At 46.4% G+C, this 27,494-nt stretch overlaps 1 protein-coding gene across 11 annotated transcripts in view; it reads left to right on the top strand.

Annotated features, from left to right (window-relative positions):
- Positions 1 to 27,494, top strand: part of ATG7 (autophagy related 7) — a 307,951-nt gene that overhangs the window by 81,970 nt on the left and 198,487 nt on the right. For 3 of the 11 annotated variants that reach the window (XM_031470899.2, XM_031470900.2, XM_010984926.3), the window contains exons 2-9: positions 1,077 to 1,188; positions 2,813 to 2,865; positions 12,934 to 13,106; positions 13,585 to 13,639; positions 18,999 to 19,116; positions 20,942 to 21,019; positions 24,283 to 24,399; positions 25,697 to 25,846. In XM_031470899.2, the coding sequence (XP_031326759.1) occupies positions 12,947 to 13,106; positions 13,585 to 13,639; positions 18,999 to 19,116; positions 20,942 to 21,019; positions 24,283 to 24,399; positions 25,697 to 25,846 (678 nt within the window). In that variant the 5' untranslated portion in view covers positions 1,077 to 1,188; positions 2,813 to 2,865; positions 12,934 to 12,946. The remainder of the gene's footprint in view (positions 1 to 1,076; positions 1,189 to 2,812; positions 2,866 to 12,933; positions 13,107 to 13,584; positions 13,640 to 18,998; positions 19,117 to 20,941; positions 21,020 to 24,282; positions 24,400 to 25,696; positions 25,847 to 27,494) is intronic. The other 8 variants (XM_064496252.1, XM_031470897.2, XM_010984927.3 and 5 more) reach the window with 7 other exon arrangements.

Genomic DNA, 27,494 nt, shown 5'->3' with positions numbered 1-27,494 from the left:
TGACTTTCTGAGGACACGACATTTGCACCAACACCTTAAAAGCCAGGCTTGTGAAGTCTCATCTTGCCTTATTGTTCCCTCATCTCCTAACTCTGTGCTCTAGTCTTGTCAAGCTGCTTATAGGTTGTGTCTTACCTGGATCCCTTTGCTTTCGCTGCCTAGAATGTCTTCTTTTCCTCTTCTGTTTTTTCTGGCCAACTCCTCTCTGTCCCTCATGTGACATGATTTTGAAACGCTTTAAGGAGCTGAGTACAGACAGGGCTGTCATTCAACCACAGGTCCTTTTACTGTACCACCGCCAGCTTCCTATAATAGAGAATAAGCACAAATATGAATCGAGCTTCTGTGGCATGCCCGGCACTGCTCTGCAAGCTGGAAATACCAAAATGAGTGAGATACACATCCCTGTCCTCAAGGAGTTAATTTTTTTTTTTTCAGTCAAGGAGAGAAACCGCAGCACTATGGCATGAAGCTACTGTAGAGGCTTGCTAGAGGAGGGCTTGGGTGCTTGTAAGTCAGACTGAGGCATCAGTAGGCTTCTGTGAGGAGCTGTTGCTTTATCCAAGTCCTAAAGGATGAGCAGGATTCATCAGGTGAAGGTGGAGGTGGGACGATATTGCAGACATTGGGAGCAGCTTGAACAAAGGTGACGATGAATGACTTGCATGTAGTTCCCCCAAACTAGAGTGCTAAGTTGTAGAAGAGGTGATTCTGGAAAGCCAGGTTGTGTGGATCTTGTGTGCTACAGCATGTGAGGAACACAGACTCTGGGATCTGAGATACTTGTGGACCATCACTGGCTTTGCGCCTGAGCTAGTTTTGTGACCCTGGGTGAGTCACTTCATCTCTAAGCTTCAGTTTCCTCTTCTATAAAAACAGCAAACAGACACCTACCTCCAAGGATTGTCATGAGAATGGAATGCGATGATATGTTACCCGTTTATCCCTAGTAGATAGTAAACAATAAACTGTAGCAGTTAATATTACCATGTTAAGAAGCTTTATTTTGAAAGCTGGGGGTGGAGAGTGGACCACTGTTTTAAACAGGAGTGTAATATGGTCTCATCTGTTTTAAGTTACCCAGGCGGCATTGTGCTGATTACAGTGGACAGGGCAGGACCTGCAGGGAGACCAGTCAGGGCACTGTTGCTGTGGTCCATGTGACAGAGGAGAGAGGCCTGAACCAAGGTAGGGGCTGTGGGGATGGAGATGGGTGGGTGGGTTTGAAAGACAAGGAAAGTGGGATGTCCTGGACTGTAACTGATTGGATGATATGGGGAGGGCAGAAGTCAGGATATTGAGGGTGGGGTGGGGGATGAATCCTCTGTGTGGAAATAAGTAATAAGTTATTTGATCAGGGGTCCCTGATCAGTTATCCCTGACGTCAGAGATTTTATTTGAAACTCTCAATGGCCTCTTGACTTCGCTAAGTTGCAGACATCAGTTAAGGGTCCTCAACATCTGTCGTTACAGACTTATCTCCAACTGACCTATTGCTTTGCCTTTTATTCTAATTCTGTGAAAAAATGGTGTTTGTTCTAAGGCTGATTCCTTTGCTTATGCTGAGGTTCCGTCTCCTTTTCCTCAGGACCTGGTTCCATCATTTGTCCTATTTCTTCCCTATTAACTAGCCCCTCTCCGTTACTCTCATTTTGGGAAAAAAACCAAACACGCTCCCATTAAGCTCTGCTGCACCCTGTCATGCCTCGTCTTGCAACAAGTTGCCACTTCCACTTCCAGAAGTCATCATTCGCTGAAATCCTGTATCACGCCTCCCCCAAAACTGCTCTCCTCAGAGTCAGCAGACCTCAGTGTGGCTAGAATCCCCAACCTCTTTGCCAGCCTTATACCTTTTGCATTCTCAGCCCATCTGACGTCGCTCATATTCCTCTGCTTGTGAAAACCACTCTGGATTAAGTGCTTGGAAAACAATGATAAATGGAGGAAAATGACAAACTGACACAGTCCCTTTCTCAAAGAGCTTTCATTCTAGTAGAGTCAGGGAAGGCTTCCCTCTAGTGATGGTTGGGCTGAGATTTGAGGGAAGAAGAGGAATTAAGTAAACGGTGGTGATGCAGTTGGACAAGGGCATTTTAAGCTGATGCTGAGGCCATGGGGTGTTACTAGAATTGGAGACGTGGAACTCAGACAGCTTCCTCCTTTTGCCTGGAGTGTCCCCACTCCCACTGGTAGCCTTCCTCATCCAGTGTTGCTGGCTTCAGATCGTGCTGCCAACCAGTCCCCTCTCCCAGCCATCAGGAGGACATTTGGAGGTGTGTGGAGCAGTTTTATTTTGTGACATGACTACAGGGCGTTACTGCATGTGAGAGGGTACGAGGGATGCAGTGTGGGGGGCTAGCGCTGCATGGACAAGAACTGTCCCTCCACAACCTGTAAAATAATGTTCCTTGAGAATCCACTGCCAGTTCTCTTAAAAACCATGGCTCAGGGGTTTCTGTGGGAAACATCCCTGCCTCTTCAGTCTAATTTCAGTGTCCCTCCTCCCTCCCATGACACCCTGTACAAACGCCACACTGCACTGTGCTTCTCTACCTACAACTGGCTATACTGCCATTCTTGGTCTGTCTTTCCCTCAAAACTGTTAACTCCTTAAAGCCAGGGACCGTGGCTTTTTGCCATTAAGTCCTGAAATACAGCATAGGGACCAATGCGTCACAGAAGTAATGGAATGGAAACCTCAGTGCTTCTGGCGTGTGTTTCGTTGGTAGCGTTAGTTTTCCTTTTGAGTGCCTGCTGTGTGCCAGATACATGCATTTTCTAATTGAATCCTCTCAATAATTCTGCACCACAGGTGGTGTCCCCTGTAAGATGTCCCTGTAAGATGAGGAAACAGGCTCAGAGAAGGTAAATGACTTGCCCAACATTGTGTGTCTGGAAGTAGCAGAGGTGGGATTTGAACTCAGGCTCTCTCTGGCTCATGAAGCTCTGCCCTTTTTTTTTCCCCGCCCTTTTGTATTGTACTGGCTCCAGTTTATCAGACTGCATTGTTGTCCCATTGTTTTGTTTGTTTGTTTGTTTTTTGGACTGAGCTTTAAGGTCCTATATTTACCTCTATGAAAATTTTAATCTTGTTAAATAGGCCTGTCATTCCAGGTGGTCAGAATCTTTTATTCTGAATTTCTGTTATCCGTCACATTGTCTGTTCCCTCCTCCTTTGTGTAGAATTCATAAGCAAACCTGTATCGTTATTCAAGTCACTGGTGAAATGTGGTTATAACAATATCTTACTGAATATATTTGTTTATGTGTCAGTTTCCCTGCTGTAACAAGGTTCAGTACACGTGAAATACTTTGTAAGTATTGATGAATATACATTCACGTAGACAAATAAAATAAAACTAAATTGGATAGGACCCAAGACTGAGCCAAAGACATCCCTGTTAGCTCCTTTTTATTAACATCAGTTCATTCCTTAACCAATATCCTTTGAATACAGTTATTTTACCAGTTCTTAAATCCTTGTAATTATGTCAGGGTCCAATTCCTGCATCTTCATCTAGGATATCTGGAAAAGCATTATCAGAGACCTTGCTGAGGCCCACGTAACCTAGCTCCTTTGTCTATGGTTCTTCTGTGATCAAGGCAGGAACGAAATAACTGTCACAACTTGTTTTTGGAGAAACCATAGTGGCCTTTTGTGATTACTTAGGGCTGTTGCATACAGTTGTGCAAGTTGTACACTGCTCAAGAGAGCACGTCTGAGAAGGTCCCATTCAGATCATAGGTGTTGTGGGTATATTTTTGTAAGGACAGTTTTCTAGCAGACAAGGGTAAAGATATCTTGAGCTAACTTAATCAGTGTGTTGGAGCAGTCTACTCAGAAAAGGAGGTAAACTGTCTTGAGGACGGGGTGCAATTTTCTAATTGCACAGAGGTGCCATGTGGACTAGAAAGGACTACATGACACCTTTCTTAGGAGCAAATTCTCTCTCCAGTGGGCTACAGAATCCATCTGTATTCTCCTCTTTGGAAATCAAATATTTTGAAAATCTGAAATCAAGTGTTTGCTTGGCCCAGTTTTTCAGCACCTCTCTCATCTTCTGGGATTCCTTAAAGATCACCAGAAGTGAAAACCACAAAGACTCTATTACTCAGAATCAGGCCTTCATAACCCAGCCTGCTTTTAGGAAACCATTGCAGATTTTAGTTGTTGGTTGACATAAGGTCTCTTCAGTGATTCGGGTGAATCCAGGTGGCTGCCCCTCATGTACAGAATGGACCAAGGTGACCCTGTTGGTTGGTGGACATAACAGAAGGACTCCAGAGTGGGCATGCTGTTCTCCATCTTCTTGGTATGATCTCTCTCTCCTCTTGCCCAGAATTTCTCACTTTCACTCTTGCTCTCTCACAGGCCCCACGACGCTGGTCCCCAGTGCATCCATTCTCAAAAACTGAGGCAGAATGAGAGAGCAGATTATTGGTGAAGGTTAAGGTTATTGTAGCAGAAGGAAAATGAAATAAAACAAAAGACAACCAACTCCCAGCAGTAACCAGTGAGAATGAAGGTTACAGTCTGAACACTGTGGAGGGGGCTGCCGGTTCCCTGGTTGACCTCCCGAGGCAGCAAGGAGTGTGGATTCCGTAGGGGCCGAGGCGGCCACAGGATGAGGAGTCACCTCGTCCCTAAGAGGGATTATCCTGACTGCTCATCTCATCAGCTGTTACCTCCTAATGTCACAGTCACTAAAAAAGCCATTTGGGGTGACCTGGTGTCTGGCAGAGATATCAGTTTGGCTCAGGGGCATCTTGACTCTAATGTACTTTTTAAAAGAAACTGAGGCTCTGTACCCAGCTGGTTCCCCTGTAGGAGTCCTGAGTTTTCATTTTCTGGTAAAGCCGCATCTTTCATCTTTCCCATCTGTTTGGAAGGAAAGGCTGTATAAAGCTCCCTCTTTCGCAGCCTTGCAAATTATTTCCCAAACTCATGAAGCTGCAGAAGCATCACCAGCCTACAAACACACATCGGCTCCATGTGCCTCCCAGCCCTCTGCCCACTCCCGCGGTCTCCACCTCCTTTGTACCCATCAGCCGCTAAGAACATATTCTTGTTGTCAGCGGGACTTGGTCATGTGGTCTGGTGCTTATTTTAATGACTGCCAGAGCTCACAGCCCCGCAGCTGGGAAAATGAGAACAGAAGCCCGCTCTCTGTGCTCCGTCTTGGCCCCGAGATGGTACTTCAGGGCCAGATTGTGGTTATTTCAGCAATTCTGTTAAGTGAACGGCCCCTCATGGCCTTGGAGAAATTGAACACTCCTAACCCTTTCGCACTTGCTCCCCTGGACCTCCCCTGGGTGATCTAGAGCAGGAGACCATCCGTTTTGTTTTATTTAAACTTCTTCTGGGTCTGCAGTACTCTTAAGAGGGAGATGAGACTTCAATGAGGCCTGCTCGAGGCGGAGAAAGTTTTCTTAGCACGGGAAAGGGCAGCCACATTCCTCAGGCCCCGATGGACGATGGGGAGGCAGGGTAACAAGAGACAGTAGCACCTGCCAGGTATTGACTGCTGACTGCAAGCCAGGCACCCGAATGGGCACATCACACACTTTCTCATTCAGCCGTCCCAGCCTTGTGGGTTGGGTATAGTTATCCTCATCTTACAGACCAGGAAATCGAGGCACAGAGGATGAAGTTACCTGCCCAGTGCTACTCAGCCAGTGAGTGGAGGACCTGGAACTCATACGTGGGTTTATCTGACTGAGGACCAGTGTCCCAACCACCTTAGCTTTTAGCATCCTTTCTCCGAACTGTTAAAAACTCCCCTGCCCTCCCAAAGCAAACAAGCAAAACCCCAGCAACACACGTGAAAAATTCCAGTGAGAGATTTGTAGGTTAGTCAGGCTGGTCTGTTTTTCTTTTCTCCCCTGAAGGGTCTAGTTTCCCTAAAGACAGGTTTGTTTGTTTTCTAATCTCTATGATTGTCGCTTGTTTTCTACCAATTTTACTTCTTCATTCCCCCAAATCCTACACTGGCTTGGTATTTGCTGCGTCCAATCCTGTCCGCCCCCTGCAGAGGAAGAGCAGTTGGGCTGACTCACTCCAGGAAGCACTTATGCTGCAATTAATTTTATGAGCAGCAAAGCCAAAATACTTTCATCTTCAGCATCTTTAATAACAAAATGCCAGAAAATTTATGGAAATGATATTTCATTTCCACTCCTTGTTTAGAGCAATGAATTTCTTTTCAACAAAGCTAGATTTAAATAGGTCATCTGTTAACTGTCGAATATAGGAAGGTTCTCTGCAGGATTGGTATGGTTTGAATACAGGGTCCTCTGTTCTTTTTTGTTCAGGTACCTCATTCATATAGTAAGCTGCACTCATCGTGAGTCTGTAGCTTGTGGATTATTACCTCCTTACATGCCTTGTAACCACCCCCCAGCTCAAGGTACACAGGATATTTCCAGCTCCCCTGGAGGCTTCCTCGTGCCCCTTCCCAGTCAACAGCCCCACCCCACCCTGTCTTTACTGTTCTAACTTCCAGCACATTGACTGGTTTTGCCTGGTGAATGAATATCGAGTAGGCTGGGTCTGTGCAGGCAGGTCTTAATATTTTACTTTGGAACATTTTAAAACTTACAGAAACCTTGCATGAATAAGACAAAGACCTTGCATATACTCTTCTCCCAGACACTGCATTCAGATTTTATCCCAGTAACATCCTGAGCAGAGCATCAACTGAGGATCGTGCATTGCCCACAGGCAAGTCTTTCTAATCTCTTTCCCTCTGGAACACTTTTTAGTCTTCCTTCTCTTGACTTCTGAGACCTTGACACTTTTGAAGATCATGAGCCAGTCCCAGTCATTTTGTAGAATGTTTTTCAGTCTGGGTTTATGTGATGTTTCGTCCTGATTAGACCCGGATTACGTCTTTTCCATAGGTGCTGTGCTCTTTTTGCTGTGTTCTGTCAGAGAGCACACAGTGTCTGTTGGCCCCCTTACTACTGGTGTTAGCTTCGATGCCTTCATTAAGACGGTGTCTGCCAGATTTTGCCATTTTAGAGTCATTTTTTCTTTCTCGTAGTTAATAATTATTTTATTTTATTTTATTTTTTTGATGAAGAGCTACTTTGAGACTGTGAGCATAGGCTTTTAACTTACATAACCACGGGGAAACTTTCAGGGAGAAAGACTTACGAACTACTTTTGTATTTGGTTAAGTAAAGGTTCACTTAAACTGATTTGTATTTGCACATTTTCTGTCCTCCAAGATCTTAGTCCTAAAAAATGACAGGTTTAGAGCCCTTCTGTGTTATATGGCACATCTCTGCGTGTTCCTGGTGTTTTTTTACCCCAGTCTCCACGTTCCTTGGTAACAAGCCTGGAGTTTGTCTTCCGAATCACAAAGCCCTGGGTTTTTTCTTTCTCCTATTTCTCTTGGGGAAGGTACTCCTAAAAGGTTCCTAGAGTTCATCTTTGTGACATTTGAGAGCCACCGTGTGAGAGACCAGGGTGTATCTAGAGGCTTACGGACCAGGATCAGTATCTGTGGACTTTACAATCAGGTTGATGGAGGCAGAGAAGTATGCAGAGTTGAAGAGCAGCACGAAGTGGAGAGGTAGCTCCAAGATGGACGTGATTGACTGTGGCTGATGGGGGAGGCGCAGGAGAGGAGTGAAGGGCGTGAGCGGTGGCTCTAGGAAGGCTCTCTAGAGCAGATAGCCCCTGTGCCGGGTTTTGAAAAGTGCCAGGCGATCACGAGGGCAGGGGTGCCTTTCAGGCTTGCGGAGGCAGGATGGCAGGTGTGTCAGAGGAACACCAAGTGGCTCCATATTTCTTCAGCATCAAGTCAGAGGTGAAGAGTGGCAGGACCACCAGGGTGGCCCTAGAGAAGGTGGGAGGCAGTAGCCAGGATCCAGGATCAAGTGGGAAGGAACCATCGGGGTGGTGGTATGCCTGTTTAGAACACGGGATGCTGCTACTGTAGTCTTTCCTGCATGTGATGAGCCTCAGTAAATACCGAATGAGCTTCATCTTGGCTCAGTGATGCTCACATAGGTGAGAGTGTCCTGTGTGGGCTGTGGGTATTGGTTCATAAAGACGTATTTGCAGCATCACACCCTGCATGTCGCAGATCGCCTGTGTGGCCTCGGGCTCTGGTCTTGCCGTCTGCTTCCCTCTCGGCAGCCCCTGCACATCTCTCCTGCCCTCTGAAACGATTCTGCCAAAAATGCCAGTCTCCCTAAACACAAAATACATTGTTGCCATCTTCAAAAAATCAAAAAAACCAGGTTTGGAAGATCATCTAGTCCAAGGTCTGTGGGCCAGACCCTACCCAAGGCCTTTTTTGTGTGTGCAATTCATGAGCTAAGAATGTTTTTTGCATTTTTCAAGAGTTGTAAAAAGGAAGAAAATATGGCAAAAACTGTTTTGACCTGCAGTGCCTAAAATCTTTACTATTTGGCTCTTTCCAGGAAAAGCTTGCGAACCCCTGGTCTCACCTGATTGCCTGCTGCAGTCATCCTTAGTGTAGTATTACTTGGTGAACAGTCGTCTAGTATATACTTGAACACTTCCACTAATGGAAGATTCATCATCTCTCTGGTCAGTCTGTTTCCTATTTGGACAAGTCAAAGGCTATTAGTAATTTTTAAACTCTGTTGAAATCTTGTCTGCACGCAGCATCCAACTGTTGGCCCTTTTGTGGGGAAGAAAGCTATTATTTCATGTCAGCATTTCTGAGCTCCAAATCTATTCCAGGCACTGTGCTAATTAATGTCTTACATATTTCTATATTGTTATTTTACACACACGGTACAAAATTCATAAGGCAAAAAGGTCATAGCATGAAAATGATTCTCTCCACAGCCCCGTCTCCCGACCCTACAGCTTCCTTCCTGGGAGACGTTTCCTGTGGGGGGTTGATGTTTAAGGACAGCACTAGCACCAAGGTTAGGTCCACTTGGACAGGAACTTCTGGTAAGCCCCTTGCAGTGGCATTTCTCTGAGCTCCTGCTTGTGTAAGTTGCTGAGCATGACTTGGTTTTATTTCCATAAAAGCCTGAAATTTACCAGTTGTGGTGGTAGCCGCAGCCCCAGAGGGTTCGTATTGCCTAACCACCCACCTGCTATTTCAGTTGAATCTTAACTGGATGTTTTGGTTACTGCTGGGTTTCTTCTGCTGCTGGGATTCTTTTCCATTGCAGTGTCAAATCCTCATCAAAGCTCCTCTTTCACTGGAAGTAACACAACCCTCTCTTGTGTAACTCCTGGGTTTCACATTCTGAATTATTACTAGTATTATTATATTATTATATTATACTAATATTGAAGTTTGATTAAAAAAATAAACCTTTTAGCTTTCTAAGCTAAGCAGAGGCCTCAGGTCTCACCTGCACTTTTCAGGGTTACATGGGCAAGCCTTACTTTTCAGGGCGCAGGTCATGTTTGGATCAGGGGTAGTTACGCATAAATGCCTTTGGATCTCAGGCCCATCTCCCACTTCCTCCAGAATTCCCTTCTGATCATTACTGTTTAAATCTTCCTTTCTAGTTAAGGAAGATGGATGTGTAGGTTCCTGAATGATACCTTTATATTTGCAAATCTTACTTAGGTATTTCCAGCAAATTCCTAATCACTTGTTGCTGCCTTTGCTTAAGATCTTTCTGTTGCCTTAGCCTGTCAGGCAACAGTTTAGCAACTGGACACCAACCACATCCTCTTGTGAAATAGGCTTTTGGTTTCTGCTCATAATTTCTTGGAGACCAAATAATGTCAGAAAATGAAGGATGTGCCTCTTATGCAAATTGCTTTCTTAGCATGCCTGTCCATTATCTTCTGTGGTCCTCCAGAGTCACTTTTTCCTCGCTGCTGAAGTGTGATATGGAGTAGAATTTTCTCTTTTGTCTCTGGCACTGGTAACATTCCATCTTGGTGGCGTCAGCAGGTCACCAAAGTGATGCCGAGTTCCCGCGGACCTTTAAGAGTAAGTTGTGGATGACTGAAATGTGCAGGGCTGTGATGACCTGTCCCACAGAGGAGTTCAGATGAGATCCATTTGTCCCACTGTCTGCTGCTGTGTTGATTCTTACCTCTCTGAACCTCAGTTTCTTCCTCTGTAAAATCAGAACTGGCACTTCTTAGGGCTTTGGGGAGGAGTAGATTCAGATGCACGCCCGTGCTGCCTGCCCAGTCCGGCCAGGACCCAGTAACTGCTACCTTCCTCGCATACCAGAGGGCTGTTTCAGGTTCAGCCTCTAGCACTTAGTGATTTATTAAGTGTGACAGAGAGAAAAATTGAAGATGATTTTGAGGTTTCTACCTTGGATGTATGGTGGTGCTATTAAGTAAACTAGAACATATAAGAAAATGGGCAAAATTTTAGTAGAAGATGTGTTCAATTTTGGGTTTGTCAGACTTGATACATCTGTGAGAAATTCAAGTCCTCGCTTTAGAAGACACTTAAATACATGTTTGGAAGTTAGCGCTAGAAATACAGTCCTGGGATTCATTGGCATATAGATGGATATTGATGTAGAAAATGGACAGTTTTTCTTTTGGAAAAGCTTATAGACTAAGGAGGAGGCTGAGCATGGAAACTTTCAAAAACCGATGGTAGAAAGAAAAAGCTGGCTGTGTTGTGTAGGAAGAGAGGAGAAGGGAGCAATTCGAGGCCCAGGAACCCAGGCAGGAGGCTGTTAGGCTGTTCTCAGCCTGCATTTCTCAAAGTGTGAGCCCCAGGCCACCTGTATGAGGATCTGTTTCTCCACTGGGCACTGAAGCCACTGTGCACAGAATGCACAAGCTTTTCTGGGACCTATGAAAATAGGAGTGACCTGAAAAAAGGTGAACGTTCTGAGAGTGCAAAATTATAAGATTCTTTCAAACAGAAGCCAGAAATTAATATGGGACGAGAGTGCATTTAAACATATTTGAAATGATTTATAGGTGGGGACTCCAAAAGTAAGAGGGCCAGTGACCCAGAGGCTTCAAGATAGCGTCAAACTTGAATCAGAATCACCTGGGCACTAGTTCTGGCCACCCTCACCCTCCTTTCTGTTCCCCCTCCCACTCCCCGGCAGGCGGAGCCCCGGCATCTTCATTTTGTAATAAGCTGTCAGAGTGGAGAAAGTTTGAGAACTCGTGGTCGGGCATTGTCTGCCCATCATGCACGTGATGCTGCAGATCCACTCAGCAGCGGAGAGTTTTTCTTAAGGACGGCGATGTACCTGGGTCCTTTACAGAGGCTGTCGCCCTGCTGTGCCCCACACTCATCTCTTTCTTGATTTTTAGCACGTTTATGTAGTGCTAACTTTGCGTTTTACCATGTAGTTACTATCGGTCCAAAACTCCTTGTCTGTAATTCTAATATCTAACAGTTTTGGAAAACTGAAAAGTGTGTAATAGTCTTGGCATAAGACTCGTGCAAAACTTCTCTGAATAGATGTGAACTGTCTTTTAAAAAAATTTTATCCCATCTAATGTGACTCTACTCATACATTCTACCACAAAAGTACTAATCCATCTTGGAGCATTTGGACAGGATGGAAAGTGAAGTGACTTCATCAACTTTTCCCTTTTGGAACTGGCACTTTCCTCCAGCTTTGTGCTTCTCCACCTGGGCCTGTGTACCCCCAAGAGTGTGCAGGGGATACAGGGAGTCACAGTGTACACATGCCTGATTGCCAGGATGGTCAAATTCATTTGATGATCTGAGGGGAAGAGAGAAGTATTAAAATGTATATGATAGCGTAAAATGCAGATTTTCCTCAATTAAAAGGCAAAAGGTGATGTTGCAGTCACTATGTAAAACAGTACGAAGGTTCCTTTAAAAACTAAAAATAGAGTTGCCATATGATCCAGCAATCCCACTCCTGGGCATATATCCAGGGAAAACTCTAATTCAAAAAGATACACACACCCCAGTTTTCATAGCAGCACTACTTACAATAGCCAAGACGTGGAAGCAACCTAAATGTACATGGGACTGGATAAAGATTTGATGGAATCCAAATTCCAGAAAATTCCACACAGTGGAATATTACTCAGCCATAAAAAAGAATGAAAAATGCCATTTGCAGCAACATGGATGGGCCTAGAGATTATTATCCCAAGTGAAGTTAATTCAGATGAAGACAGATATCATATACTATCACTTATATGTGGAATCTAAAATATGATACAAATGAGCTTATTTACAAAACAGAATCACAGATGTAGAAAACAAACTTGTGGTTACCAAAGGAAATGGGATGGAGGAGGGATAAATTAGGAGTTCGTAATTAGCAGATACAAACTACTACATATAAAACAGATAAACAACAGGTCCTACTGTATAGCACAGGGAACTGTATTCACTACCTTGTAATGAACTGTAATGGAAAAGAATATGAAAAAGTGTGTATTTATATATCTGAATCACTTTGTTGTACATCAGAAACTAACACAACATTGTAAATCAACTATACATCAATAAAAATAAAAATAAATTAAATAATATAAAAAGATAAAATGTGAGATTTCAAAGACATTCTGGTACTGTGGTCAGGATGGGGAACTCCTCCGTCCTCCTCGGCTGGGTTGCTCAAGTGCCGCCTCGCTCAGAACCCTAACAGTTTACATTGCTGTGTCGCTAACTGGCGGGACTTTGGGATTTGTGCCTGTAAAGTTCTCTAGGACCACACACGATGCCAAAAACTTCTGAGACCATGGCTATGTCAAAGAAAGAATAACACTAGTTCATCAGTCAGACTTACAAGAATTTAGGAAGATTTATGAAAGTGAAGGCCAGGAGGGCCAGTGGTGTCATAAGGATGCTAAACTTGGCAACACAGCCAAATTCCACAGGTTACTTTCCAAAGTTGGGTCCTCAGGCAGCTCATCTCCCTGTTTTTGTTTGTCCGTTATGATTAAGCATGATTACACGTGTCCTTTCTCACCACGTTTTGTGCGATATGGCCGTGTTTTGTTTTTAGCAGGCAGTAAATAATGGCGGCAGCTACGGGGGACCCCGGACTCTCCAGATTGCAGTTTGCCCCCTTCAGCAGTGCCTTGGATGTTGGATTCTGGCATGAGTTGACCCAGAAGAAGCTGAACGAGTATCGGTTGGATGAAGCTCCCAAGGACATTAAGGGTTATTACTACAATGGTAGGAGATGGTGGATTTCATCTTCCGTCATCTTTGGGTACCTGCTCTGCGCAGGATAGGGTCAGCTTTCCTTTACAAAGAGACGTCCTTGATGTTTATAATTAATGCTTCTCACTGGTTTCTATTTCACTTCCTGACTTTAGACCCAAGTTCGCTTTCACTTCTTTTCTCCTATTGGCAAAAGAAAGGGAGAACCTAATGTATTAATCCAAAAAATTAATACTGATTACTTAGTGTTGCTGGGGGAGGGGATTGGAAATATTTTTCCCAATGAATCTTTTTTTTTTCTATATTCTTGGCAAATTACTTGAATTCACAAAAGCTGTCATCTTTTGCTAAGTCCCTGTTTAGTTTGGATAACCAGGAATTGGATGGGATGCTTTGGGCTCAACAGGAAGAGTAAAATTATTCACAGTTTTTGCTCTAAATGCCGCGGTTACTGACTTATAATTGAACATGTGATAATGCTTCTGTCCAGGTGATTCTGCTGGGCTGCCAGCTCGCTTAACATTGGAGTTCAGTGCTTTTGACATGTGAGTATTTTTTGCTCAAAATCTGAAATAAAGAACACTTTTTGGCTATGAAGGAGCGTTCCTAACCTCCAACATACGTGGACCACGGTGGGAGCTACGGAGGCTCCCTGTGAGCAGGGCCAGCTTCTCGTGACTCTCGCGTGCCTCCCGTGGCACAGAGACAGTGCGAGATACTTAGGGCTCTGGTTTATCTTTTCAGGAGATGTTTATCAGGGCCTGTTAGGTGCCAATTACCATTAGATTGATTGAGTTGAGATAACACCCTTCCTGGTTTTGATTGTAGTTAATAATTTGTGATCCCTATTGGTACCTCTTGACTTACTCCTTGAGTTGCTTATCCACAGGCATCAGTGAACACTTATTAGGCTGCTTCTGTCACTGTGCAGGGCATTGTAGGGATGTATAAAGAAATACGACGTATGCCCTCAAAGAGGTTTTTTGGTCTAATTGGGGGCCACGGGAGGTTGCTGGAGAGAAGAGAGACATTTATTAGCTGAGTGTTTTCCATACATAATCCTTTCAGATCTGCCAGGTGTGGTTTTTCTCTCTTTTACAGATAAGGAAACCATGGGTCCAAAGGTAGAGTGACTTGCCCAAGGTCACATGTGGCTAAATTTAGGGAGCGAGGGTGAGAGAAATGCACACTGTGTTTCTGAGGTTGCAGTCTGAGTAGCTGGGGGCATTTTGTTATCTTCTCCAGACACTGAGAAGCCAGGAGGGTATACAGTTTGGTGAGGACGTAAGTTTGGTTCAGAACTTGTTGAGTTTGAGATGACAGTGTCCTGTAGAAATGTCCAGGGGGCAGGGAGTCACAGAGGGAGGGTCATCCACATGGAGGAGACTCTCAGGCTGTGAGAGAGGAGGAGACGGTAGTATAAAAGGAACAAAGAAGAGCTGAGCGAGAATAAGACACGGTCGCCCTGGATTTGCAGTTTGAAGACCTGGTATCTGTAGCCTATTGTGTTTCTGGGAATAAGTTCTAGTTTTCTCAGCTTCAGTTTCCTCATCTCTGACTCCCAGCTTCTAATGTTCCTTCCAGTTCTAAAAGTCTGATTTTCTGAGTCTCTGTCTCTTAGGATGGTTGGTGCTGTGGTCTGAATGTTTGTGTCCTTCAAAAAGTCATCTGTTGAAACCCCAGTGCGCAGGGTTATGGTATGAGGAAGCAGGCCCTTGGGCAGCGCTGAGCACATGAGGGCAGAGCTCTCCGGAATGGGACGAGTCCCTTGTAAAAGAGGCACCCGAGCACTAGATTGCGCCTTCCGCCCTGTGAGGGCCCAGCTAGAAATGGGCAGTCCGCAACCGAAGAGGCCCTGCGCCGGAGCCTGACCGTGCTGCCCCTGGAGCGTGGGCTTCCAGCTTCCAGAACCGAGAGAAGCTAATGCCTCTGGCTTAGCAGCTGTCTCTGGTGTCGTGTTGTAGCCGCTTGGGCCGACTAAGACAGCAAGTTTAATGAACACACTTGGAGCTCCTCCAGAGAAACGAGTTCTTTATATCCAAATTATTTTCATTATTATTGTTCTTTCTTTGCTTTTATTGCTGAGCATCTGCATGGGTTTGTAGGGAAAATCTATGAATTTATTCATCAAACAGTTACCTCTTACGTGCAGGATGTGTAGGTGTTAGGAATACAAAGACACGAAACAGGGAAGTCGGGAGGAGCTCTGGATGGAGGTGGAAGACAGGTGTTTGCATTTTAGTGTGTGCAGTGTTGGGGTGACTGTGGAGAGGTAATAGCTGTTTAAGTAATACTTACTGATTGCTTCCTCTGTGTCTTGACAATAGAATGTGCTAGGCGCCGCCATACAGTTGGAGAGCCAACAGCCCTATCCTCACTCAGAGGTGCCAGGTGTTCCTTAGCTTCGCACAGCACCAGATAAATCCCTTTTGCTCTGAGGCCCCGGAAGCCTGGTGGATCTCCGCCAGCAGTTAGCAGCACAGGGTCCTGTTCTCTACCTTGTGTGAGGTGAATTATCAGTCAGGCAGTGTTTCGTCAGGCACCGGCTGCCTTGCTCTGGAAGGTGCTGTCTTAGGGTAGGGTGGACTGCTGAACCAGACCCCAAAATGTAATGGCCCAAGCACAGAGGAAGTTTGTTTCTTGCCCAGTCCAGGATGGGGGTCCAGTCTTCTTCCCCCTCACGGCCCCCTCATCCTGCAGGGTTTGCCTTTGTGTGCTGCTAGAGCCTGAACTGTCACCTTCTGGTAGCAACAGAAGGCGAAGGAGAGCCCGAGTGAAACTAGGGAGAGACACACCCGCTCTCGTCAAGCCCTCACTACGTGGGGCGTACATCTCTCCGCTCGACTCCATTAGGGAGGCTCGAGGCCTCACTGAAGCTGCAGGGAAGACTGGGCACATGGGGAACAAAAGCATCATAGAATTATTTAAGAAGGGAAAAATAGATTTTGGTGGACAATCCCTGTACCAATCTGAAGCTGGTAGAAGAAAAAAATTCCTTTCCTTTGAGAAACATTTATTTATTTAGTCGTAAGAAATATTTTTCTTTTGACCCTCAAGTTGGACTTATTAAGAGAAACAGAAGGCGTAACCCTTGCCCGCAAAGAGCTTAAGAAGTAGCTGAGGAAATAAGACCAGTGCGCGGTATCCAGGCGCTCTCGGTCCCCGCTGTCTTGCCAGTGCCTCACCCGGGTCTGACGTGTGCTGGGTGCTCACACAGCTGCTGGCTTCAGTCACAAGCAGTCTAAGGGCCTGGCTGTCAAAATGGGATGTGGCGTGTTTGATGGAAAGACACCTGTGGACTCTGTTAGAGGGTGGTATAAACAGAAAGTCGGAGGTTATTACAGAAAGCCGGAGATGGTGCAGCATGCCCCCAGAGTGAGGGTGACTTCCTAGGTCCCCAAAGTGCCCCACGGGCGTGCAAAGGTTTCTCCTGGTGTGAAAAGCAGCCTTGTCCTTATTCTGGGGGATGCATTTCATACCGGCCACCTCCACTGCCTGTCCGTTCTGGAGGCTCTGGCCACATGCCTGCCTTTGGCCAGGAGTAAGTAACAGGTGTGAAGCAGCCCCGGTGCTTTTCTCAGCAACCACTGTGAGGCTGAGAGCGGTGAAGGCCGAGTGTCCAGAGGTGACGTCCCCGAGGGGGCCCAGACTTGAGGCCTCCATAGGATCCGTTCTTTACCAGGTTCGTGATACATCTTTGGGAGTTCACTGCTGGCTTTAGGACATGGGCAAGATTTCTAATTCTGGTTTTTTAAAACTGCTTTTTTGAGATATACTTTGCATACCATAAAATTCACCCTTTTAAACTGTACGATTCAGTGGTTTTTAGTATATTCACAAAGTTGCACAGCCACCACCACTGTCTAATTCCAGAACATTTCATCACCCCAGAGAGGAGCCCCGCACCTGTTAGCAGTCACTCTCCTTTCCTCCCCTCCCTCCCCCTGCCTCAGACAACCGTGAGTCTACTTTCTGTCTCTATGGATTTGGTTTTTCTGGACATTTCATATAAATGGAATCATAGGAAACTAACCTCATAAATGTCCAGGACCAGGATTTGGACTCCATTTTCTTGTTTCCAAGCCTAGGGCTCTTTCCAGTCCTCCTCTGAGCCACCTCTTTGTGGAACAAGTGGAACTTGAACCTGGAGGAAGCTACTAGAATGGCTGGTTCTCCTCACCCCCACCATTATCATTTTTTAAATTCGCCCCCCCCCCCCGCCCTCCCCGCCACCTCCCCTGGTGGGGCTTCGGTCAAGGGAAGCGCTTCTCCTTTGAGACTCCCCTTGTCCTCACTAAGGGCACTGGTGTCCTAGGAGCATAGCCCTCCAGGGCATGATCTCGTTTCCTGCACTCTCAGAGCAAGGCTTTGGCCGGGCACTCGCACGCCCTGGCCTTTTGGGCGTCAGGAGGGAGGGCACCTCGCTCCCCTTGTGCTTGTATGCAGTCTGGGCCATGGCGCCCTTCTTCTGGCTCACCATGCTCTTTCAAGCCACGTCTGAGGGTAGAAGGCCCAGTTTACCAGCTGCTCTGCCTCCTTCTTCTTCCCTTTAGGCTTAATCTTTTCCTTTTGTGCTTCCTTTTTCTCCTCAAGACTGTCCTTGCTGTCCTCACCTCACCTGGATGGAGAATGTTCTTTTATTGAAGTGGAGTGGTGAAAGACAGCCTGTGATTGGCTGACTCACCATCTCCCAAAGGAAGGCTCTGGCTTCGGAGAGTTCCTTCTCTCCCAGGGCTTGGCATTCAAGCCTTACAGATGGCTTTTGGTGGAACCCCCCTCACCCAGGGAACCCCTCCACACCTGTTCTAGGTTATAGCTCTCCTTGTAGCCTCCCAAACCCAATTTTACTTAGACTCTAAATGAAGAGATGTGCTGGGTCTTTTAAACCACACAGTTACCACACGTGCGTTCCCTCTGCAGTGGTTGTGACCGCACTGTTCGGCCACTAATGAAATGAGTACTGTTTTCATTTAGCATCTGTAACTTCTGAAACATAAGTTAACCATTTCAGAGAGGAGACCAGATTTCTCCACATCTGCGTTTGTGTTCAGAATTATCTTGTCCTTCTCCTCTCCTGACCTTCATTACTCTGAAGACCGTGAGGCCTATGGAGACAGTGTAGACTGTGAAATGCATGTGGCCTGACAGATTGACTGGTGGCCCTGGTGCAGCACATCGCAGTGTGCAGCTCAGATGCCCACGGGGGTGCGCTCACCAGCAGCTCCGTGCAGAGCCTGTTTGCGCTGGGGAGCTGGTGGGGTGGTCAGAAGAGGGAGGGACGCCCCTGCCCTCGGGGAGCTTGCTGTCCTCTGGGTGGGTGTATGACTGTCGGTCTAAAACATTATTCTCAATTTTATGCACCCACCATTACCAGAGAAAGCAGGGATGGCTTCCTGGAAGAGGAGGGTTTGCAGCAGGGCACTGAAGCCTGGGCGGCTTGAGTGGGGACTGGGCAACACCTTAGAGTCAGCTAGTTCTGACTTTGGATCCCGGCTCTGCCTATTCTTACGTGACCTTCGGCAAGTTACTTTAACCTTTAAGTCAGGGAACAGAGTCTTAGGAGAATTAAAACTTGTACAGTTCTTGGCACAGCAGAAGCTCAATAAATAATGTTTGCCTTTCAGGTTAAAGATGGGAAAGGATAAAAGAGTCGGGAAAAGAGCTTGTGTTTGGGGGCCTGTGGGAGAGCAGCATGCCGAGAGAGCAGGGGAATATAGGGAGGTACAGGGCCTGCTTTTACTTCTTAAGCAGTGATGCTCATCTTTTCCCAGAGAAGCATGAATCAGCCTTCCCTTTGCCCTGCAGAGCGCCGTCCTCCGTCTCCCCTGTTGTCTGGTTTGTTTGTCACCCCCCGGCTCTCCGAGTCCCAGCTGTGACTGTTCACCGTGTCTCTGTCGTATCCAGGAGCGCCCCCACCCCGGCCCGCTGCTGCCCGGCTGTTGGAACACTGCATAACACCAACACACTCGAGGCTTTCAAGGCTGCAGATAAGAAGCTACTTTTGGAACAAGCAGCAAACGAGGTTAGCAGGGGAACGCGATGTTCCCGTCGTATTTTCTGAGGTCCCCCAGGCGTGATGTTTCTGACCAGGTGTCAGCGTCAGCGCAGAGTGGGTGTTCAGCGGTAATTGTGGGCTTCTGCGTTGGTGGGGAGGTCAGAGAGAAGACAGGCAGGCTCTTGCCTGGGGACAGGCGGGAATTCACGGCAGGGTGGCCGGGCAGCACGCGGAAGCTCTGCTGCTGGCCTCCAGTTAGCGTTGGCCACTGCCTGGTCCCTGTCTGAGTGCTCTGCTCTGTGTCTGAATTTATCTGGGTTCTCTGGTCTCTGTCCTGGTCTTTGTCCTAAGGCCTGCAGTGCTATCAGAGATCACTTGGTCTCTCCAGTATCCTCAGGGCTAAACGTGAACCACTCCGTCTGAGTTACAAGGCCCCTCGTGGCCTGGCCTCCGTGGCCTCTGTGGCCTTTCTGTCCCGTCACTCTTGCCCTCACCTGCTCTGACCCAGTCACAGCACATCGCCCATAATTGCTCCCTTCACCACTTTCTGCTCTCTCCTCTCTCCTTGGGACATGATGTCCTCTCTGCTTGGAATGTCCTTCCTTTACTTCTTCATATCTGAGTTAAGTGTGAAAAATTAAATGAGGGCACAGTGTATCCCAGCCCCCTCTAGCACCCACTTAATCGAATGGTCTTCACACTGGTCTTAAAAAACAAAAGGGTCTTGTTTATGTGGGTGCTGTGGTCAGAGGGAAGTCTCTCGCCTTTGGTCCTGAGGAAGGCGTCCCTGCCGTCCCTCGTGGTGATGCAGCTGGTCACTCAGGTGACAGTGGTGGTTCTCCTCGGCCTGCGGCTTCACTGCTCCTGAGCTCCTGCTTGGGCTGCTCATTCCAAAGGCCGTCTCCAAAGGGATGGATCAGATCTTAACTCTGTTGTTGAAAAAAGCAGGTTGCTCCCCACAGGAGTCCCACCCCGGTCCCTCCTCCGGGCTCAGCCTCCCCCACCCCCGGCAGTTCCCACCCCCTTGGTTTGTCAGCGGCGGGGCTGCGCTTCTGTGGTCCAGCTCCTCCAACGCTGTTATTTCAACAGCAGAAATTTCTCTTTGCTTATTTCCCTCTTCACTTATGTGTAGGCCGTCACTCTCATGACACAACTGTTTGTCTTGCTTAGTGACACAAAGTTTAGCAACTCAGCTCCTGAAACATCCTGTGAGCAGCACTTGCTGACCAGGACCAGCTTCTGCTTCCCCACACAGGACTTGCCGAGATTCATAACCTTGGTGTCTTTTCTCTTCTCTTTCTTTCACATCTCAGGGAGAGAGAATCCCAGATAAGACTTGTAAGGAATCCTGTGTCCGTAGTTCAGATCACTGCCTCCTGGAACCTCTCCTGGCTCTGTTCCCTCCCGTGTCCTTAGCCGAGCTCAGTGCTCCTTCCAGGAATTGTCCCCACTTCCGTGGCAGCACGCACTGCCTGGTGCAGCGCACGGGCACGTGCGCCCGTTTCTCTCACTGACTAGGCGTCTTTCTGAACCCCCGATGTGCCTGCTGTGTAGTGGACAGGGGACATGCTGGAGGAAATAACAGAGGCCTGGACGTGGCCTGGTTGCCTCCTCTGGTGCTGGGACCCCCAAGGGGAGGCTCCCAGCTTCTCTCACTCTCCTAGTCTCTGTGGGGTGGGGGCTCGGGGTGGGTGTGAAGTGGGCAGAATGGGTGAGACCCGCCTTCCTCCTGGGCTGGGTCGTGCTGGGCCTGCGGGAAGGAAGGCCTTGCGACTGTTCAGCTCTGCGTGCTCAGGAGTGGGGAGCTGGGGCCACCTGGTCACTGCCCTGACACTTCCCTTTCCTCTGGCAGATCTGGGCGTCCATCAGGTCGGGCGCGGCCCTGGACAACCCTGTCCTGCTCAACAAGTTCCTCCTCTTGACCTTTGCAGTAAGTAAATGGACTGGGCGGCATTTCGACTGCCAGACCGCCCTGGCCGAGCCTCGTGCGCCAGGAGCACTGTCTGCTCTCCTCTCCCTGAAGCTTTTCCCTTGTGTGGTTCAAGTCGTGGCCGTTAAGGAAAGACTCGTTGAGTTAGTAGCCCGATAGTGCAGGTGCTGATCACAGATGCGAAATTAATTCGTTCTTACTGATCATATGGGTAGTTGTCGCCCGGTTTATACAACATGGGGACCCAGCTCTCGTCCTGCAGGACACGACAAGGTGGGGTTCAGGGAGTAGCAGTTCACTGTCACTAACATCTGTGTCAGATGCAGCCCTGCAGCTCAAGTGCTGGGCCCACCGGCAGAAGGAACAGGGGACAACTTGGGGACCCCTGGTCATCCCCGGGTGGCTTCTGGACGAGAGGGCATCACCCCACATGGCTTGTCCACACAACTGTGTCCTTTTAAGAAAGAAAACTGTTTTATGTCATTGAGATCTAATTAAAATGCACCTTAAGGGCGCCCTTGAAGAGGAAGGGAAATCACATTAGGGTGACATCTGCTGCCTAGGAAAGTAGGGGAAGGGGGGAGCGGCTGACTCACACGTATGTGCGTATACACGTATGTGTATCTGTGTGTGTATCTCCATATAATGCTATTTTAGCCTTTATAATCACGGTGACAGTATCGTGTTCTGTCAAGCGTATGTTCCATGGACTCCTGTCCATCTAGGTTGTTCTCAGTATTCACTATTATAAAAAAAATGTGGCAGTAACCAGTGTTGGCCACACTGATTTTTCTTTAGAATAAATTCTTTGGAGTGGGTTTGTAAACATAGTGATGCTGACCGTTATTAAGTGTGTTGTTTAACCCCAGCGTCATTAGCTTCAGATATTAATCCTCTTCCCTACATTTTTCTTTTCTTTGTTTGGCAAGTTGTAGGTCTTGCCTTTCTTTCTCCCACGTGAGCTAATCCTCCGTTTCGTGCTCATGCTGCCTCTCTGATGTCCTGCTCAAGGCAAAGGAGAGAGACAGGGCTCTCACTGCAGGCTGTACCCAAGGGGGCTATCTACAAGGAGCACATTTTCTCACAAGTTAAAATGCTTTCTGTGCGCCAGTGGGGAGATAGAAGAATGTTTAAATTCTTCAAGGGATTGCGCGGCACACTTTGGCATTGATAATTTATCTGTAAATTTGGGTAACTTTGTAAACTCATTGCTCGGATAGTTACAAGCTATACAAGTCAGAGATTTCTGGTGGTTATACTTTAACGTCAATGCATTTTCTGTACCAAGAATAATTCCAGTTAGAATCTGATTGACAATTTGCATTCACCGAGACAACATTAGCTCTCACTTAAAATTTTAAGGCATTTCCCGGAGCCAGCATGAGCATCAGCCATATTGTCCTTCCTGCTGAGTATTCTTAACCTGCCTTTGAAAAAATTAAAAGTCTCTATCTTTTAAAATGTTCAGACACAAAGGGCTGTACGTTTAACTTAATCGAAGTCCTTTGTATCCTGAAAAGAATCCTAAGAAATTCAAGCCTTTTGACTTTTGAAGATGACCTGATAAAGCTTCTTAGAAATCATCAAGTCCTCCATCTTGAATTGTTTAACCTTTCACTAAAGATCAGTTACGACAAATCATTTAAGTACAAAGAAGACAGAGTAATCTCTGGAGGTGTTTTTGCTTCTTTTCTGCTGCTCTGAGGACTCGAAGGGACAGACACTTTATTAATGTCAGTTTTGCAGTTTGTTTTGCAATTGTCAATGGGAGTTTGTTCTTAGTTAATAAATTAATGGCAGAATTAAAGACTGTGGAAACTAATCACTAGGCTTTTTCATCTGGACTCAGGCTCACATATACATTTATATTTGAAAAGTTACCTACTATGATCCCATTTATATGAAAAGTCCAGATAGGCAAATCCATAGAGACAGAAAATAGACTAGGGGCTCCCAGGGGATGAGACTGCAGAGTTTCTGTGAATGATATTTCTTGTAAACTCATGGGGAATTTCTGCTACTGGGGTTTCTTTTGGGGGCAGTAAATCTATTCTGAAATTGGTGGTGATGGTGGTACAGCCTTGTTAGTGACTAGAAAACCACTCTCTTATACTCTATAACATGGTAAATTTTATGGGACTTGAATTATATCTCAGTGACAAGTCATCAGCCAACCATCCACTCTTTATTCTTAGCAAGATTAATTAGCCAAATAAACTGCATAGTGGTCAGTGGTAACAGACTGGCCGGGAAGCTGTCAGATACCCACATAACTCGGGTCCTACCTCGTGAGCAGTTCACCCCACGCCTGCTCCAGGAATTCAGGAGCAAGAGTGTTCAGCCTGAGTGGGACCAGTATCCAGAACAGCTTCACAAGTCGTTGCCCCCACATTGCCTCCCGTGTTGGGGGGCAGTCAGATACACCCCCGAAGCTGGTGTCTCTTGTATCATCAGTGCTCCTTTGTTCTTAGAACCTCTTCTGTGACTCATACAGCTAATCCTCTGCTTACTTTATCTCTGCTCCATGCAAAGAGTGAGCTCCCTGAAGGCTCTCCTGGGTTTCATCCATCTTCTCCCTGTTAGAATGTCTAACATTTTGCCTTGTACATAACAAGTGCTTAGTTGTTGACTTGAACTTCACCAATAAGGCATTTCCAAAAGCAGCATTGTGTTATCTCAGGCATACATAGGCAATGAACAGCACATGGTAATAACTTTAAGAACGTGCTTAATTCATCTGATTGTGAAAAGAGAGGTAACTGTACTTGGAGGTCGTCCATCCAAAGATGGTGCGTGGCGTGTTTGTGGTACCGAGGACAAGAGCCTACGTTTTGGGAGTAGAATTCCGCTCCCCTGTCTGCCAGAGTATCTTTGTTTTGTTCAAATTCTACACCCTTCTCTAAACTTCCATTTTCTGTGTATGAAATGGGATGATAATATTTACCTCCCAGATGCTTTTGTGTATTAAACAACGATGATGTCATTGTCAGTTACTTATTGAATACTTCAGTTAGCAAGTGGCCAGTATGTTTATCATGATCTGTTAATTATTTTGTGGTGTGTGGGAGTATTTCAGATAAAGACAGAAGTTCTGTGTCCTCTCAGAGTTCTGCTGGAGATGAGAATTTCTGACTAAGCTGGTCGTATCTTGTGTGCATTAGTTTTTCTGTCTTACGTGGCTGTTGGGCTGTTATCTACATGTAATAGATGCACTTCAGTTTCATCATTGCTGCTATTCTGATGCGTCATGTTGTGTCTTCTAGGATCTAAAGAAGTACCACTTCTACTACTGGTTTTGCTCCCCGGCTCTCTGCCTTCCAGAGAGTACACCCCTCGTGCAGGGACCAGTGGGCTTGGATCAGAGGTTTTCACCGAAACAGGTATCAACAAATAAAACAAAATACAGGTAAAACTGGGTTTAACATGCATGAGTAGTTTATCTAGGTCATTCCAAAGACAGATAGGCGCTTGCCTAGATGAAGAGGTGGTCACTGTGGAATCTTCCAAAGATGGTACCAGGAGCAGGCTGACTTGCACCGTGTTTGTGAGATCATTTTGAAGACGTACCAAGCAACAGTTTTCCAGGTTCTCAGTGGCATTTGTTGAAATATGAGGAAGGAGGAATTATAGACACATTTTGAAAGACTGCAAGAATTGGCCAACATGTGGTCTTCACTTTCAGTGTAGGGGATCGTGAGGCAGTATACTTTGGGGAGAGAGTCTTTGAAACCAAATTGAAGACATCCTCCTTCCTTTGTGCCAAGCTGCAGAACTTCCACATTAGGAATGGTGCATGCAGAGCTAGCCTTTACAGCTGAAGAAAGATAATCAGGTCATTAGAGATGGTTCTAAGAAGAGCAGTGAAAATCATTAGGTTGGTGGAACAGAGACCCTCAGCCAGAAAATTCTGGTCATTGCTGAGGCAGAGATGGAAGGCAAGATGACTTGAATTCATGAAGTGTGTCAGTCACTAAAACCCTGAATTCTAAAGCCAGGGAGCAGCCCTTCATAATTAAAAAATTAATAACAAATTCATTTACTAAGACAAATCAAAAGTTGTGGTTTTGTGGGACTCATCTCCCAGGGAGAAATGTAAGTGGGAGAAATATAAGTGGGAGAAAAGGATCACGCCTGTGGACTGACTGCTGATGGGTTTGAGGTTTCTTTTAGCGGGGACAGAAATGTTCTCAGATTCTTGTGGTGATGGTTGCAGATTCCTGTGAACATGCTAAAAACAGCATTGATCTGTGTGCTGTGAATGAGTCACTTGTGTGGTAAGTAAAGAAAGCATGTCTCAGTAAAGCTGTTAAAGATTATAGAAAGGGTCAGGGTGAAATTCATCCATGGTAACTCACGCTTGGTAATCACAGGAGAGAAATAATGTTCGGCCACCTCTAAACCTTTGTGGTGACATCTTAGGGAACCACCATGCTGTACCATGATATGTCCCCCTGTGCCCCTGTCTAAGACACACTGCCATGCACGTGGTAAGTGTTGTATAAAAGCCAGGTGGTTTATTTGGGGCTTTCATAGGTTTATGTGCTGCAAAAAGAGTAACGGATATGATCAATCATTTCCAGTCTTCTGGCTTGAAAGTACTTTTTTTTAATGTTAATTTTTAGCTCAGAACTAGGTAAGTAATTGTCTGGAGAATAACTCATTGTTTCCTGTTTTCAGATTCAGGCCCTTGAGCGTGCATACGATGATCTTTGTCAAACAGAAGGAGTCTCAGCGCTACCTTACTTCTTAATCAAGTATGATGAGAACGAGGTGCTGGTGTCCTTGCTTAAGCACTACAGTGACTTCTTCCAAGGTCAGAGGACAAAGGTCAGAGAACATTTGTGTATCATTTTATTATCCATTAAGAAAATCTGATGTTTGCATTATGGTAGACCACTGCAAAATTCAGGCTCATTTAGATTTCTTAAACCCTCCAAAGACTGTCTCAGAACATTGCTGTATCTTCACCCTCTCCCACCCCTGCATTTCCCAAATCAGCTCTTCCTCCAGATTTTCGTAGCTCTGTGGCACCTCAGAGTAATTTTGGATTCCTCACTTCCTGCTGGTGGTTAAGTGTTTTCAGCTTTTCTTCCTAGTAAATTTTGTATCTAAATTTTCATTCATTCCCAGGGCTACCACTGTAGTTCAGGTCCTGGTTATCTCACTCCTGGACAATGGGGGCTCTCTTCTATCCTGCACCCCAGCACGACGGAAGGGTCTCCCTCAGACCCCCGTGTTCCCTGTGTCTTTCACTGATCAAGAGTTAATGGTGACTTCCTTCCTTCCGGCTCCGAACCACCTTTTCTGCTTCATCTTCCACTGTTTTCCTCATAAACCATTGCTCCAGCTAAGCGTCTCTGTTTTTCACCGACAAGCCCCCCTAAGCAAACAGACTTTTTCTGTATCTGTTTTTGTCCTTGTATTGTCTTCCTGAAACACCTCCCACCTGTGGCAGTCCCAAGGGGCTCTCTCCCCTTGCTGAAACCCCGCCTCCACAGAGAAGCCTGCTTTCTCATGGTGTTGCCGATCTGACCTTTCCCCCCGAACTCACTGCACTCACTCCCTGATCCCCACTACCTGCTCCACTCGCTCCCTTGCACACGTTGTTTTTTGTGCTCTTAGACTGTGAGCTCCCGGAGGGCAGGGACCGAGTCTTCTGTATCTCTATCAGCATAGCATCCAGCCTTTGTCTCGGGCCCTCAATAAAATTCTTCTGAATGAATGGAAGAGTACTGTAAGTGTCTGTTCGATGCAACGGGAGAGATAGTAAGCTGTCTTAGCCATATCAGATATTGTGAGTTAAAAACGAAAAATTGATGATGAGCATTATGCAGTTGTGAGATCAAGTGGGAGAATTTCGAGAGCTGTGCGGGAGGCAGGCCTCTCACCGATGCCCTGGCAGTTCCTTCCCTGAACTTCGGATGCCTTTTTTTAAGTAGATTTTTTTTCCTCAAAAAATTCACTAGCATTTTCTTTTTCAGAGGGAGCCCTTTTTAAATTGATGACCGAATTTTTACTAAAATTCTTCCCCCACCCCAGGCAGTTTCACAGAACTGTAGCTAGGTTAGGAGCAGCGAGACCACCATTAATTTGAAGTCCAATCTAGGGTGAGGCCCCGCTGTGACAGCAGGCGGGTGAAGTGGCCTGCGTTTGAAAGCAGCCGGCCTGTGGGTGGTGTGCAGTGGTGAAGTGGTCCTGCCTGCAGTGCAGCTCGACCAAAAAAATTTGCAGAGCACTTTTTAATTTAAAAGGGGCTTTCACATACTCGATTTTGTAATAACTTTGAAGTAGGTGTTATCGGTATCTGCATTTTCTATTGGACAAAAATAAGACTCATAGCCACACAGCCCAGTTGTCCGTTTCCAAAGCCCGGGCACTCTTGTGTCATCGGGGAGGGGTGTCTCTGCTTGACCTTCGGGATCACGCAGGTCTGAATTTGACACCCAGCGTTGCCACTCCGTAGCTCTGTGACCTT

This window comes from Camelus dromedarius, chromosome 17, assembly GCF_036321535.1.
Source record: "Camelus dromedarius isolate mCamDro1 chromosome 17, mCamDro1.pat, whole genome shotgun sequence".
Classification (NCBI taxonomy): Eukaryota; Metazoa; Chordata; class Mammalia; order Artiodactyla; family Camelidae; genus Camelus; species Camelus dromedarius.
This window is presented reverse-complemented; position numbering and strand designations above follow the sequence as displayed.